Source organism: Etheostoma cragini, chromosome 17 (genome assembly GCF_013103735.1).
Source record: "Etheostoma cragini isolate CJK2018 chromosome 17, CSU_Ecrag_1.0, whole genome shotgun sequence".
In the NCBI taxonomy this organism is placed as follows: domain Eukaryota; kingdom Metazoa; phylum Chordata; class Actinopteri; order Perciformes; family Percidae; genus Etheostoma; species Etheostoma cragini.
The window spans coordinates 17,605,800-17,618,603 of record NC_048423.1 but is presented as its reverse complement, the minus strand read 5'-3'; the positions used below and the strand labels follow the sequence as shown (position 1 = coordinate 17,618,603).

The following is a 12,804-nucleotide window of genomic DNA, read 5'->3' as shown; positions in this document are numbered from 1 at the left end:
GGCTGGTAGGGTGTAGTTCTCATGAATAACGATTGGCTGTCTGCAGGGGTTTAAGGGTGCTAATCAGATCTATGTACCACAGGGGGGCCGTCAAGCAGTGGACTCCATCAATTTCCACCGGCAGCCATGGAGGACAGACACAGTAGGTCCCATCTGTGGCAGCCATCAGTTCAAAACCGTCTTGCTACACAGGCCCAACCAAACATAGTCTGTAGGGACTGTCATACTGTACAGCTTAAATCTATTTTTTAAACGTTGATGTTTAATAACCGGATCAGACCTGTCATGATGAATCCAACTGCAGATTTAATAATAGTAACCTTGAGTTCAGGTTTATAGTGCAAGTTCTCTGCTTCTGTCCAACTCTAAATCAGCCAGTCAGACCATCTGATCACACAAGGTAGCCTATAGCAGGAGCAGCTGGAGTGTCTTTATCTATTCAATTTCAATTCAATTTTATTTATAGTATCAATTCATAACAAGAGTTATCTCAAGACACTATACAGATAAACCACACTCCAGAATTTACAAGGACCCAACAGTTCTAGTAGTCTCCTCCAGAGCAAGCAACAGTGCGACAGTGGCGAGGAAAAACTTCCTTTTAGGCAGAAACCTCGGTCAGCCCCAGGCTCTTGGTAGGCGGTGTCTGACGGGCCGTTTGGGGTTGGGGTTATCTCTTCTGCCAAAGAACACAGTCACCACAAATCCACAAAGACATCTTCTCCACTCAGACAGGTGGAGATTGTTGCACCAAATGACAGTTTGTATTTGTGCATCTGCAGGTGGTGATGGTGCAGTGGATATGACACAGGCCTTTGGTGTGGGAGATCTGAGTTTGATTCCCACTGCAATACCTCAACCAATGTGTCCCTGAGCAAGACACTTAACCCCTAGTGGCTCCAGAGACGTACAACTTCCGATATATATAGCAATTGTTAGTTGCTTTGGATGTAAATGTAAATGTAAATGTGCTGTATTTATATAGCGCTTTTCCAGTCTTAACAACTGCTCAAAGCGCTTTTACATCTACAGGGAACATTCACCATTCACACACATTCATACACTGTGGCCGGGGCTGCCGTACAAGGTGCCACCTGCTCATCAGATAAACATTCACACACATTCACACTCCGATGCGCAGCACCGGGGGCAACTAGGGGTTCAGTGCCTTGCCCAAGGACACTTCGACAATGACTGCAGGGGCGGGGATCGAACCACAAACCTTCCGATTGGCAGGCAACCACTCTGCCACTGAGCCACAGCCGCCCCATAAAAGCATCAGCTAAATAACATGTAATGCAATGCATCTGTTTTCAAAAAGATGGCACTTCTTGTCACATCACCATCTAAATGACAGGTACAGTCCAATGGCACTCAAATTCCAATACTCCATTGTGTCACAATCAACCAGTTAAGAATGAACATCATATCCACGATCAACAGCTTTCATTTAGGCAACAACAATTAGTTTGTGTGCATCCTTTAACTAATGACATGCATCATCTCTGATTAATATCAAATGTTAAAAGAAACCGGCATAAAGTGAGGTCCACCATAACACCTAGGATACTTTTAGAGAAAAAAGTGTGATCTATAGGTTGCAACAGTGTTCATATCAACAGAATAAGTTGTAGGCTGTCTAGAAAGGGCTGCAGCAGTGGAAGCTGTAGTTTCAGCTAACCTACATACATAACAGTGTCATTATCACAGCCTGATCAACCGGAAAGACGACGCAAATGGGCTCTCTTGCATCCATCCTTGAACCAAGACCCCCTCCTCTCTAAAAATTAATAGACTTTTCCCCAGTATAGGTATTGTTATGAAGGTTTCTGCGGCAAAAGATACTCACCTCTAGCAGACATGCCCGGTAGGTATAGAGCCTCTCTTTCTTTGCCGAGATTACCAGGAGGACATGCCCTAATGTAGCGTTGAAAGAGGGGAAAAGACCGGGTTAGAACCTGATATTATCTAGGCCAACTTTAAGTTTTTGGCTGTCATTTAATGGGACCAAACGCAAGGAAAGCATTCCGCTTGCGATTTGGCAGACGAGACTGGACTGCGCGATGGAGAGAGCACTTTCCAGCGACAGGGCGTGTCCTGGAAAAGACAGCATCCTTTTTATTTTCCAGCAACTCCATGTCCATATTTGAACATAATATCTCAGAATTACGGAGTTACAAATTACATAATTCTTGAAATTTCCTCGCCTGCAGGCAGCTGCATACAGCCGGGTCGCCTAAACCGGCTAGCAATAGGCTACTTTTCGTCTGGGATGACTGTGCTGTTCTGGACGTGGTAGTTGGGCTACAAAGTTGAAAGGCACTTTGGAGCAGTTATTTGTTATTTGTCATGTTTCCATTTAACCTTCTACCTTGTGGACAATATTTGGTATTAGACTACGAGGAGTCCTCACTTTTATCCTAAAGTAATGACACTTAAAAGCAAGCATAACCTCCGCTCTATGCGGGAAAAACGCTGCAATATCAGAGAAATAGCCTACATCCACGTGTGCCATTATGTGGCAGCATAGTTCATTTTACAACTCATCGGATATTTTTCCATATCTGTTGATTGGTTTTCGGAATCTCATACTTGCTTTTATAGTTGAAGTTAGCTTATTGATTGTTGTTTCCAAGCTGCAATATTGACAACCGTCCCGGCTTAAATGTATTGTCGCTGTCTTAATTTGTATGCAATAGTTGTCAGTAGCCTAATTATAAACTGGTGCCTTGTATGCCTGCGCCCTCTGGTGGATTAAAACAGTAGCGTTTGGCGAAGGAAGTGCCACCGTGTCCAAAGAGAGCATACGTTACTTGGCGTTAAGTCTGTAGACGTCTTGTTTACAGTGGTTGTGCCAGGCCTGTGGCCAACAACGTGTTAGGGTTTTATTGCTTACCTTTATTCTTTTGTTACAAGGGTCATTATATGAAACCTCCAATCTGGATCGAGGCGGTAACAACAGGAAGAAGAAAATAGAGGAATTCTCTAGGTCTTCTCGGGAGAAACTTGTCCAGTCGAAGAACAAAATGTTCTCCAAATTTACGTCAATTCTTCAGCACGCTGTGGAAGCGGTGAGTTTTTTACCAACAGTATATATTTATCCATTAGCTTGCTTTTTGTGTATCGTCCGCTTTGGTTGAAAGGGTCCTTTGGTGGTCCAGACATCATAATAACGTCAGCATTTGAGCTACGTTGCTAACTGGTGAGCTAACTAATTAGCATAAGCTAATGCTAGCGTTTTGTGTTTGCCCTGTCAGTTTGTTTGTTTTTTTGTAATCGACTATATAGCTATCTGTGGGTGTTTTTCTTTTTCTGGTCGTTTTACATAGCTAACTAACAAACATATTTCCTTATTGCCACATTCTTCACTACAGCAAGTCGTCTGTGTTTAAGGTAATTGGGCAAGCTGAGCTAGCTGGATAGCCGTGAATGTTAGCTGATGATAGCACCTGAAAGCTAAGGTAACGCCGTAGTTAGCTAGCGTTAGCTAACGCTAGCGGTCTCGTTTCAAACAGTGGTGTATGAGAAGTGGTGTCGAAACGACTGGACCGCCGTGTTTTATGTTGTGCGAAACGTCATACCGTTAAAACGTTATACCTTTAAACGTTGATAAAGGAACATTCTGTGTGTTATTTCGCATAGTTTTTTGGAAGCTTTATGTTACACTTTAGCTAGCCAGCTAGCAATAACTAGCTAGAAACCAATACTAACCCGCTGAACAGTGTTTTCAAGCTGATTCTCGTTAAGGGTTTCATACAATAGACGTTTAGCAGGTGACCCAGCACTTTTGATTCAGGCGTAATATAAGTTGTTAACGTATTACTACGTTATTCCATGTTAGGTTGTTAGTGTATGAGGATAAGATGATCCACTAACGTTTCAAGTGTAGCTAAACATTTGTCACTCAATAGTGAAAGTGTAACCCCATTATTTAACATTTTTAACACATTAAACAAAGTCATCTTGCAGTGGAGCGTTTATATTTTAGCACTGAAAATAATTTTCCACCAGTCGTAGGCCTTTTTTTTTCAAAGATAATGGAATATATAAACATGTTGCTATGACAATTAGTGGTGTCTCTCTTGGCCTCCAGTTTAAACATAACATGCTTATGTTTGCATTTACTTCTTTTTCAGCTTGCCCCATCGTTGCCCTTGCAGGAGGACTTTGTCTATCACTGGAAGGCCATTACACATTATTACATTGAGACTTCTGGTAAGTAAAGTCTGAATGTCACCATTGTAAAGTTTGAGTACAGTGCAGGAAACTAAGCTTGTACTGTACATAAGTTCATACAGAATTGTAACTGTATTAACGCTAGGAGTTACAGGTTCCAGTGTATTCCCTGTTAATATACTTATTGCCAATAGTCTGTATTTTATAAGAAGATTAGTGCACATTACAAGTTACCTGATCCAACAGAGTTGCCTGAAACCTGCTCAAGTTAAAAGCAAGCAGAGGACCACATTTTTAAGCTTTATCCAACAAACACATCTTATTTTTCTCAACTATGATAATAAATTTGCTGTTGGTCAACTCATTAATAACCAGCACTACTATAAAATAAATACAGGCAGTGCAAAGGGAATGTTTATGTAGAAATACAAACTTAAATGGCATAATTTAAAGCATGATGGGAATGCCATTCTGGTTGAGTATGCAATAGGCCTAACAACTCTGCCAGGACCAGAGCAGCTTCAGACTATGGATGCTTCCTTAGTGTTTTCCTGTGGAATCTGCGTCTGGGTCAAAATGTATGGGGGAAAGTACATCTATAATGGGTTTTGTGGTTAAACCCACTGTGAAGACAACTTTCAAAGGAACTACTGTCATCTAGTCTGTGTTATTCTTCACTCCAAACGAGCTTGCAACTTCTTTGTAGAAGTTCTTCTAGTTAGACCAGTTTAACAAAATTCACTCTGAACAGCTGATCGGGGATTATCTGGACTTTGAGTATTATGTGGATGAATTTATTTTCAGAGGCATGATTTTTTTTGTGTGACCATAACAAAATTTTCAATTCAATTCAATTTTATTTATAGTATCAATTCATAACAAGAGTTATCTCAAGACACTTTACAGATAGACCACACTCCATAATTTACAAGGACCCAACAGTTCTAGTAGTCTCCTCCAGAGCAAGCAACAGTGCAACAGTGGCGAGGAAAAACTTCCTTTAAGGCAGAAACCTCGGACAGACCCAGGCTCATGGTAGGCGGTGTCTGACGACCGGTTGGGGTTAGAATGAAGAGTGGAAATAACAAAAATAGAAAGAAATAGTAGTTGGTAGCAAAACAAATTGGCAGTACCAAACCAAGGTTATTATAGTTTTGCATTTTTCAATAGTTTTTATTTTTACTTTGTTTTGACTTTTTGTTTTCAAATTCAGTTTAGTTTTAAAGCAGGTTTGCTAATTTTTTATTTTTTGATAGTGCTTAGGAATGCTTGTAATATCGGTTATTTGTCGGGACTTGAAAAGGTCAGAAAAAGTATTGTGTAATATAAGTCAACAAAAACATCATAAAGTTTTAGAAATATGTGTTAACAATGTATTCAACAATAACACCAGTACAAACAATGTACATATGATGATAAATTGAATTTATTTAAAAATTAAATTGTGAACAGGGCGAATCGAGATTTTGATTTTATAACAATTACTCGTGCACGCCCACTGCCTTATATCAGAACAATGAGCCCTTATCATCTGGATTGAAGCAAACAGCTTACAAGAACTGTGAGCAGAAGCAAGAACATAAACTTAGGAAAGGAAAAACTGTGCAGAGGTGGAGTGGTTAGAACAACTTTCAGTTAATGTTTGTACATCATGGACATAGACTGATTCTGACATGCTTTCCTCTGTTAGATGACAAAGCTCCAGTCACGGACACCAATATCCCATCCCACCTGGAACAGATGCTGGACATCCTGACCCAAGAGGAAGAGGAAAGAGAGTCTGGAGAGACCGGACCCTGCATGGAGTATCTCCTACATCATAAGATCCTGGAGACTCTCTACACCTTGGGCAAGGCAGATGTAAGGCAGTCATGCATTGGTAACTACATGAACTATACCTCCAGGAAAACATGCATATGATGAAATGGCATCTTTTATAAAAGTATATGTAGTATTGGAAAAATCTAGTGGAAAACTAGGTTGATAATTAAGTGGGGCGGAGGGACACAACACTGAGCGTGCAGTCCACTAACAAACAATTGTATTTGAATGCACAGTTTGGTAGACTCTTCAATTAATCAGCACTGAGCTTCATTTCCACGCAGGGGTGGGGATACATCAATGTTGTTATAAAATAAATTCTAACATATTCTGTTTGTGTGATTTTCCATCAGTGTCCTCCAGGGATGAAGCAGCAGGTTCTTACCTTCTACACAAAGCTGCTAGCACACATTCGTCAACCTCTCCTGCCACACATCAATGTCCACAGACCTGTACAGGTGAGAAGTGATGCAGTCGGGATTTCAGTATATTTTTGACAGTCCTCCTCAAAGTGGCCTACAGGTCATGTAACTTATTCGTAACTTGTTTTTCCTGTGCCATTCCTCTTTCAGAAACTCATCCGTCTGTGTGGGGAGGTATTGGCTGCTCCCACAGAAAATGAAGAGATTCAGTTCCTTTGTATAGTCTGTTCCAAACTGAAGCAGGACCCATACCTTGTTGACTTCTTCCTTGAGGTGAATTGCTATGACACCAGGGAGAGAGAAAAAATTGAGTAGCAAATTCATAAATATTAATCAGTATATATTACCAGCAAAGGGCCTTGCAGGATTTCTAAGCACATAGTCCAGAGAATATTTTTTTTTCTGGATGTTATTTGCAGAACAAGTCTAAGAGACCTGATACAAAGACTTCTGGAGGGACGGAGGTGGTGAAGGACAATGTGTTGGCTCCAGACACTGGTCAGCCTTGGGCAGAGGAACAGGCTGAGCACCCAGAGCAGCCTCAGGCTGCAGCTGCTGCCTCGACCTCTTCAAGCAGTAACCATAATAACGGCAACAATTACAATCTTGTCACATCACTGCTTAACCTCACAAAGAGCCCTGTAAGTAGTCCCCATGCAAGGAATTTTGGCTTGTACGTCCTTCTCTTTATTTGACCTGAATGTTTGTTTGAATTCATGAGTTGTATGCATTTCTTCCCTACTCAGGATGGCAGGATAGTGGTGAAGGCCTGTGAGGGCCTGATGCTGCTGGTCAGTTTACCCGAGCCTGCGGCTGCTAAGTGTTTAACTGAAAACACTGAGCTCTGTGAGCTCCTGACTGACAGGCTGGTCTCCTTTTATAAAGCCCTGCCACAGTCCATGGACCCCTTGGACATTGAGACAGTGGAGTCAGTCAACTGGGGGTACATTTCTTTATAGTGTTTACTCTCTGTAACCACATATTTAATGTCTTGTCTTCAGTCATTTCAGTTGTCATCATGTGAAACTTTGATTTAATTTTAGCAGGTAGCCCATAAATAGCATTCTTTGTGAAATACTATTTCCTCTACAATAAAATTGTAGAGTTGCATCACCCCTTTTAATGTTTGAACTTTTTTCTCTTCTTTTTTTTTCTCCTTCAGTCTGGATGTGTATAACCTGAAGGAGGATGCTGCTGTCTTCACAGGGAAGAGGGCTCTCATCTCCTTCCTGTCGTGGCTAGATTACTGTGACCAACTCATCAAGGAGGCTCAGAAGGTCCTTAACCAATGCCGTCTCACTGTTTTTATTATAACATATTGTAGTCAGAATCGATGCAGTAAAATAACTGTTTTAAAAATTGTTTTTGTGCCAGAAAGCCACAGAAGGCTCAATTTTTTTCTTTTTTTCTTTTCTTCACTGTCTTCCAGTCAGCGGCGGCAGTTATGGCAAAAGCTGTGAGAGAAAAATTCTTTGTGTCTGTTATGGAACCACAGCTCATGCAGACGTGAGTCAAGCTTTGAATCAGCAATCAATCGTCCTTGATTGAAATTCTTAGTCTTTTCAGTGTGTTATGTTTCATGACTGCTCATTAACACGTGGTGTGTTTGTGGGTGCACATAGGTCCGAGGTGGGCATCCTCACCTCCACTGCCCTGCTGAACAGGATCATCAGGCAGGTGACGTCGGAGGCTTTAATGCAGGAGATGATTTACTTCTTGCTGGGAGAGGAGAGGGAGCCAGAGACTCAAGCCACTATGGCTCAGAATCCACTCAGACACAGACTCATTGAGCACTGCGACCACCTGTCAGATGAGGTACCTGGTCCTGCTGATGAAAGTACCTTTAACATCATTTTGTCTTTTTATTTCACCCTTTCGTTGTCACATAAATGTGTGTCATGTTTTTATAATTTTTGGTATACAAGTGGCCATCTTCCCTTCCAAGTATTCTGAGTTCCAGTGACTCATATGATGAGCACATTGAATTTGAATTAGTATTTGACAGAGCCATTGAACACGTTTTCATTACACAAAAGAGAGATGAATCATCTCCTTGATGTTTGACACAGCCACTGCCTACTTTCATGTCAGTGAGCAAATACTTTGCGTCTTACTCTGGGTTTATAGCGAGAGCTAAGCCTATCCCTCTTACTGTGTCCCCAGATTAGCATCATGACGCTGAGGCTGTTTGAGCAGCTGATCCAGAAGCCCAACCAGCACATCCTCCAAAGCTTGTTGCTGCGTAGCCTGGAAGAGAGGAACTACCTGGAGAACAAACCACAGGAGGAGCGGGAGCCCTTGGAGAACGGGCAGCCCCATGATGCTGTGTAAGGGTCTGCCTTAAAATCCTGCCTGGAAATGTCATCTGCTCAAACACAACACAGTGGAAATAAAGTGAATGCATCTACTAGCTGTGTTTTTCAAATGTGACACCAAATCAACTAAACTTGTCCTTAATGTTTCAATCATTTTAGGCCACAGTTATCAGCCACTGATAACTTTTAAATAATCAGTTAAAGCATAATGAGCAATAGCTTGCTAGTTTATTAATGTTTTATGTGAATGCAGTGTTACATGGCTTATTAGTGGTCATGCAAAGGTATTAATACGCAACACCAAAGTACCAGGTCAACATGACATGGTCGTTGTTTGTAGAGGGTGAGATGAGTTCACTGAAGAGCCAAAGAATGTCAGTGACGTTTGCATCTACAGACACACTGTAAACATACTTGCCGACACAGTAAACACATCCATTCTAACTTGCAGTGTCCAAGTAAAACCTCATCTCTTTCATTTACTTTCCAAATTATATACCAGAACTCAAAGGGCTCGCAAGCCCAACGAGCCCTACAATGCCATCTCATTCCATTAGAAAAAAGACATATTTCCCCCTTTTAACTAGACATAAGAATACTGATAAAGTGGACTTTTCATACCAGAATGGGTTGTAGAACTTACTAGGGTTTACATTGAGAGATTCATAAAACCAAATGAAAAGTGAACATGTTTTGTCAACGTCAGTAACTGATCCAAATCAGATTATGTTGTCATAAAACAAAATACTTTTTAATGACCATGAACTCTTTTTTTAAATTTTATTATTATTTATAACAGAGACCTTGAGGAGGATCCACTGTTTGGGGATGACCTCTCTCCAGACAGCCGGCTGTCTGGTTCGGATTGGCTCAGCTCCTCACCCCCACAGAGTCCTGACCACTCAAAGTGTGACGGGAAGACAGAGGTCCACAAAATTGTCAACAGGTACACAGTCTGCTCCCGATACAATTTCCCTCGTGTGGAGTCTGTATTTTTTAACTGTTAAGTTCTGTCGCCTGCAGTTTCCTGTGTTTGGTGCCGGATGAGGCAAAGTCATCTTATCATGTTGAAGGCACAGGCTATGACACCTACCTCAGAGATGCCCACAGACAGGTAAGGCTCATTCTACAGCAGTTAAGGCTTGAGATACACTGGACTAACCGCAAGCTGAACATTCTGGTTTAGTGTCCCCAGGTCTTTCGCCCTTTAACTAATTGTTGAGGCAAGTCCATGGATAACCCTCTGTTCCAACATCCATACTATTTATTATGCCAGAAAAGATTTAGTATGTCCCAACAAATGTTACATGCATCATGTCAGAAATACTAGGATGTCCACCAGATTTTGCAGTATGCAAGCCAGCATGCTTTTCTTGCAGTTCTGTCACACAACTCTTTATGCAACATATATGAGCAAGAGGGTCAAGGTGCAGTGTTATCAAGAAGTAGTCTGTCCCAATGGCATGCATACTGCATGCTACAGTACATACTATGTAATGGATGCTGCAGAACATACTAAAAGTAAGAAGAAAACATGCGATTTGGAACGCAGACTGTTGCTCATCAGTTTGTATGTGTGTCACTAGTAAAAGAGATGCTAAGTGTAGATGACTTGTTCTCCTCAGTTCAGGGACTATTGTGGGGTCTGCCAGCGGTGGGACTGGAGGGGAAATCCAAAGCCGCTGGAGAAGTGTAACTTGGACAGCCCGTTCTTCGAGGGCCACTTCCTCAAGGTCCTCTTCGACAGGATGGGCCGCATCCTAGATCAGGTCTGTTTGATCCACCGTGTATCCAACAGCATGTTTTCGTGTAATAACAATGGAATGGAATATCTGTTGCATTGCTTAAGATCTTCTAGTCCACAAGTCTGAATAGCAAGACATCCGCAGTAAAGGTGCCTGGAGCAAATGGAGCAGGTAGCCAGCGGTTTATGGAGCAGCACCTGAATCAAAATTCAGCTGCCTTTTAGTTGATGGAAAGGGATCCATAGCTCTAAGGAATGGCAAGGCTTAGTGAGTTGACTGCTACACTGGTTAATCTAGCTAGTAGCTCGACATACAACCAGAATCCCGTGAATAAATGAAGCTTTCTTCATCCAAATCAACTCGTAATGTTATTTACGGTCAAACCAAGTAAGAGCCACCATTTTTGTTTTTATTGAATTTTTTTATTTTATTTTTATTTGAAGGAGCAGATTGGTTTAAAACAATATTCCCTCCGACCTAATGTTCTCACGCTACCAAAAGGTATTTCTTGCTGCAAGAGACCACTTTTCACTGCAATGTTAGCGTAAATGAGTCCCACTAATGGAAAGTGGAGAGAAAAATAAGATGATGATGATGCAAATTAATTGCTGAGCTTTAATTGCTTTAATTACATAACAGGAAGCAAAAACAATGAGTTTTTGCCAAAAACTCATTTGACAAATTAGATAAAAATTATGAAATAATTGATGGGGATGAATGGGTTTCTAGTAGGAAATCAAATCTAACAGGGAGTGCTGTATTAAACATTGAAAGCTTCTGACTGCCGTTCTCGGCCAGACGGGACATCTTCAGTTCTCTAATGGTTCTGATGTCCTCTCTGTCCTCCAGCCGTACGATGTCAACCTGCAGGTGACCGCTGTGCTGTCCAAGCTGTCTATGTTTCCACACCCCCACCTGCACGAGTACCTGCTGGACCCTTACATCAACCTGGCCCCTGGCTGCAGGTCTCTGTTCTCCGTCATCGTCCGGGTAAGACTCCCATCTGGATTAGAGAGGTCATCCTATCCATCATCGGTAGCAGACACCGCCACTTCCAAAGCTTACAGTCGCTGTTATTTGGGTGCTCTGAGGGTTCTTGCTTGTCTGGATTTTTTAGTTGTGTAGTATCTTAAATTGTTTGATGTTGTATTTCTAATTGTTTGGTGAAACAAATACTTGTTGGCCTGTATCTCGTGCCAGTGGAGTACTGATTTCCACGTGTGGCACCTTCACCCAGAGATGGAAGCAGTGCGGCTGAGTTTTGGTAACTATTTTGCCCTCTTGTGTGCGTTAGGTGGTGGGAGATCTCATGCTGAGGATTCAGCGCATTCCAGACTTCACACCCAAACTGCTGCTTGTGAGGAAGAGACTATTGGGTCTGGAGCCGGAGGGCATCAAGTACGTACCGCTACACGGTTCTGGGCTCTTCACTTCTAAGTTGACTTTTGAATTTGAAGTTATTCTCACCTCTCTGTCTACTCTTGCTGTAGCATCGATCACATGACTCTGCTGGAGGGAGTGATCGTACTGGAGGAGTTCTGCAAAGAGCTGGCAGCCATCGCCTTCGTCAAATACCACGCGGCTGCCGCCTCCTCACCGTAATCGTCCTGCTGTTCATCCGTCTGCCTCAGCCAGGCAGACGTGTTGGGAAGAAACTGAGCCTTTGGGGTGTGGTGGGGCTGGTGTCACTGGATTGGCAACACAGTACCACGAACAGCCCATCCCCGCAAGGCAAGACTGGTAAAGCCCGCTCGGACGGGTTCATGGCTCCCCCTCTTCTGGCCTCTCGGGCTCCACTATGAAAAAAAAGAAAAAGTCTTTGGCTTGTTTTTGAGAAGGTCAGAGCACCAACACTGCCCAGCCAGCAGAGGAACAAGAGGAGGAGGATCGAGGTGGAGGAGCAGAGAGATGGGCACCGGACGTTTTGTCAGCCTCTGCCTTTACTCTCCCTCCTTCATCCTTTCTTTCTCACCAGCCAAAAGAGAACCCTGGAATTATTCTATCATGGAGAAAAGATGTTTGTGTATTTATTTTCTGTCCCATTATCACCCATTTGTAAACGACATTTGCCTTAGTGTGAAATCGCACCTTTCAGTTACAGAAGACTGTTTCCTAATGAAACATTTTTATCTCAACTCCTCACATGTTGTCTGTTGGAAGACAAGCCCCCCCCACCTTCAACCCTGTACGTTCCTGTAGTTATATACACATTGAACTGCAGTATTTACGATACTGCACAACATACATTTTAAAGTCCTCTTATTTATTTGTTTGTTTTCAGGTGGCCTTTTTAACTAATGTCATAATAAGATCAAATTAATTCAA

At 42.2% G+C, this 12,804-nt stretch overlaps 2 protein-coding genes across 4 annotated transcripts in view; one reads left to right on the top strand and one right to left on the bottom strand.

Moving 5' to 3' along the window:
- The window catches only part of ablim1a (actin binding LIM protein 1a), a 42,979-nt gene extending 40,886 nt beyond the window's left edge, over nucleotides 1–2,093 (bottom strand). The window contains exon 1 of the mRNA XM_034898067.1: nucleotides 1,850–2,093. Coding sequence (XP_034753958.1) covers nucleotides 1,850–1,862 — 13 coding nt within the window. The 5' untranslated portion in view covers nucleotides 1,863–2,093. The remainder of the gene's footprint in view (nucleotides 1–1,849) is intronic.
- Nucleotides 1,667–12,488, top strand: fam160b1 (family with sequence similarity 160 member B1). Of its 3 annotated transcripts, none has more exons than XM_034898076.1 (18): nucleotides 1,667–1,867; nucleotides 2,917–3,071; nucleotides 4,137–4,215; nucleotides 5,867–6,036; nucleotides 6,351–6,455; nucleotides 6,570–6,692; nucleotides 6,839–7,060; nucleotides 7,166–7,362; nucleotides 7,582–7,696; nucleotides 7,849–7,925; nucleotides 8,042–8,234; nucleotides 8,583–8,746; nucleotides 9,534–9,680; nucleotides 9,758–9,848; nucleotides 10,360–10,503; nucleotides 11,329–11,469; nucleotides 11,774–11,877; nucleotides 11,970–12,488. In XM_034898076.1, exons 1-18 carry the CDS (start codon nucleotides 1,861–1,863, stop codon nucleotides 12,079–12,081), a joined length of 2,346 nt encoding a protein of 781 aa, XP_034753967.1. In that variant the 5' UTR covers nucleotides 1,667–1,860; the 3' UTR covers nucleotides 12,082–12,488. The 3 variants fall into 3 exon arrangements, with proteins under 3 accessions (XP_034753967.1, XP_034753968.1, XP_034753969.1); XM_034898077.1 differs by lacking the exon at nucleotides 1,667–1,867 and adding an exon at nucleotides 2,695–2,798; XM_034898078.1 differs by lacking the exons at nucleotides 1,667–1,867; nucleotides 2,917–3,071; nucleotides 4,137–4,215 and having other exon boundaries at nucleotides 5,867–6,055.
- The last annotated feature ends 316 nt before the right edge of the window (nucleotides 12,489–12,804 follow it).